At 29.2% G+C, this 2,500-nt stretch overlaps 1 protein-coding gene across 1 annotated transcript in view; it reads left to right on the top strand.

The window, feature by feature from the left end:
• Positions 1-2,500, top strand: part of LOC136856158 (cell adhesion molecule 3-like) — a 165,496-nt gene that overhangs the window by 124,447 nt on the left and 38,549 nt on the right. The window contains exon 2 of the mRNA XM_067133826.1: positions 1-88. This exon is cut by the window's left edge and continues 121 nt beyond it. Within this exon, the coding sequence (XP_066989927.1) occupies positions 1-88 (88 nt within the window). The remainder of the gene's footprint in view (positions 89-2,500) is intronic.

Raw genomic sequence — 2,500 nt, 5'->3', positions numbered from 1 at the left:
GTATAGGAATGACGAGGAATTCTTCAGATATATGCCTTCTGAGAATCCCCCCACGGTCATACTGGAGATAAATGGAGTCACAGTTAGTGTGAGTATTTTAAAATATTGTTTTTTTATAGATATTTATAAAGTATAATTGTTTGAATTTTACTGTTGGCAATTGTGAGCATCTGGAAAATAGTTTTTCACAGGTATTTATAAAGAAATGTTTGAATTTTACTGTCGGCTATGATTATCTGTAAATTTTTTTTATGATTATTTATAAAGAACTTGTTTGAACTGTACTGTTGGCTATTTTGAGTATCTTAAAAAAATTTTTGTAGATGTTTATAAAGCAATTGTTTGAATTTTACTGTTGGCTATTGTGAGTGTCTGGAAAATAAATATTGTTTTTTTATAGATATTTACAAAGTAATTGTTTTGATTATACTGTTAGCTATGACATTTGGGGTTCCAGAATGTATAAGTATATTTTTCAAGCTATTATCGACTATATTTTAGTATTTTAGCTAGTATGAGTATAATAAAGTATTTTTTGTACGTTTTCTGTCGACTTTCTTTATTGTTTCACTCAGTATGAGTCTCATACTGACTGAAAAGATAAGAAAACAGATATTCATACTACGAGCATCTATCTATCTATTCAAACTCACCCTGAAAACGTGAAAATAATAGTAATGATAATGATAAAAGTTATACATCATCATTCATTTTTGGATCACAAATAAATTATTCATCAATACCAGTTCCACCTGAATAATAATAATAATAATAATAATAATAATAATAATAATAATAATAATAATAATAATAATAATAATAATAATAATAACAATAATAATAATAATAACTGCTAGTCTATCATTATTCTCCTATGAAAAAACCATACATTCATCATAATTCCCTATGAATATAAATTGCTGACAAACATCTATCAACCCCGCTCACACTTTCAGAATAAACAATATATTACTACCTTTCTGCCTTCGAGCAACAAGGGAAGACCTCATTAATTCAAGTGTCGAAGTCTACATATAACCATTCTATTCCAGGCTGAGTATCTGTGTCAAAGGTCACAGGTAACAGGTCATATCTGCAGGGCGAAGGCTCACTTTAGACCAGAAGGCTAATGTCAGTTCTTATATTGATGGACTGAGATGCTATAACACGTGTGTGTGATTAAACTGGAGTGCGAAGGATAATTAATAATAATTTTTTTAGCACTTCGTGGGTGCTCATTCGTGTGATATTGTAATTAATGGGAATTATAGTAAAAAGGTGTAAGCTGATGCCATCTATTGGCCTTTGAGAGAAATATGTCCAGCAGGCTTCTCAAGTAATGTTTCATTTCTTGATAATTAGTATGATATTTCAATTAATTGTCTCAAGTATTTTGGATTTTTTCTCTGTAAAGAAGTTCATATAATTAAGAACAGACGTTATATATATATATATATAAATATAATATATATATATATATATATATATATATATATATATATATATATATATATATATATATATATATATATACATACAGTAAACCCTCTCTTTCCGCTTCGCTGTTCATCCGCTTACCCATTTCGCTGAGTCCATCAACAAATGACAGTAATGAATTTGACAAAATAGGAGCAGGATATTCTGTGAATTATTGTCTGAATAATTCGCTCCATAATTTTCTAAATAATTCAGTCATTTTTATGCCCACTTGAAGCCGATTTCAAGTGGCGTCTGTGATGGACGAATTTCATAAATGTATTGGATATTTTCGGTGACGGCTTTGAGTACCTGAATAAATACTTTTTTGATGTAGTACCCAGAGGCATTATATATATATATATATATATATATATATATATATATATATATATATATATATATATATATATATATATGTATTGTGTGTCTGTGTCTGTGTGTGAGCGTTCAAATCCTGGCTGGACCAGAAGCACAGATATACAATTCCCTTTCCCTGCGAGTCATTCCCAGGGTAAAGTGAATTCGATATCAAGGGACATATTTTTCGTAAATGTTTAAGATCATAAAAACCCATGAAAGAGAAAGAGCGAATTTTGATAATTCCATTTTCTCATACACAAGAAAGAAACATTGTCCCAAAGTAGTTTTTTAAAGCTAAGTATAGAATTTCCTTAAACATTTGTGTGGTTTTTATGGCATGCGACATTTCAACCGATATCCATTATTAATTAGGAGTATTTAGAAGGGGACAAAGAGAATGGGTGATTCTTAGGCAGACTGACAAAGATGGAAGAAGGGAACGGTAGGACAAGTGAAAAAGTCACATAAAATTGTAACCATCAATTATTATTTGACAGGATTTTTAAAAACATTCTGAGTTAACATTACCATCATTCATACTTTATATAAATTGTAATTATAGGATTGTTACGACTACAGTTAATACATAAGAAACATACTAAGTATATTTTAAAAGATTCTACCATTATAAACACAAATGAGATCATTAGAGTAAATGCAA

The sequence above is a fragment of the Macrobrachium rosenbergii genome, chromosome 34, assembly GCF_040412425.1.
Source record: "Macrobrachium rosenbergii isolate ZJJX-2024 chromosome 34, ASM4041242v1, whole genome shotgun sequence".
NCBI lineage: Eukaryota > Metazoa > Arthropoda > Malacostraca > Decapoda > Palaemonidae > Macrobrachium > Macrobrachium rosenbergii.
This window is presented reverse-complemented; position numbering and strand designations above follow the sequence as displayed.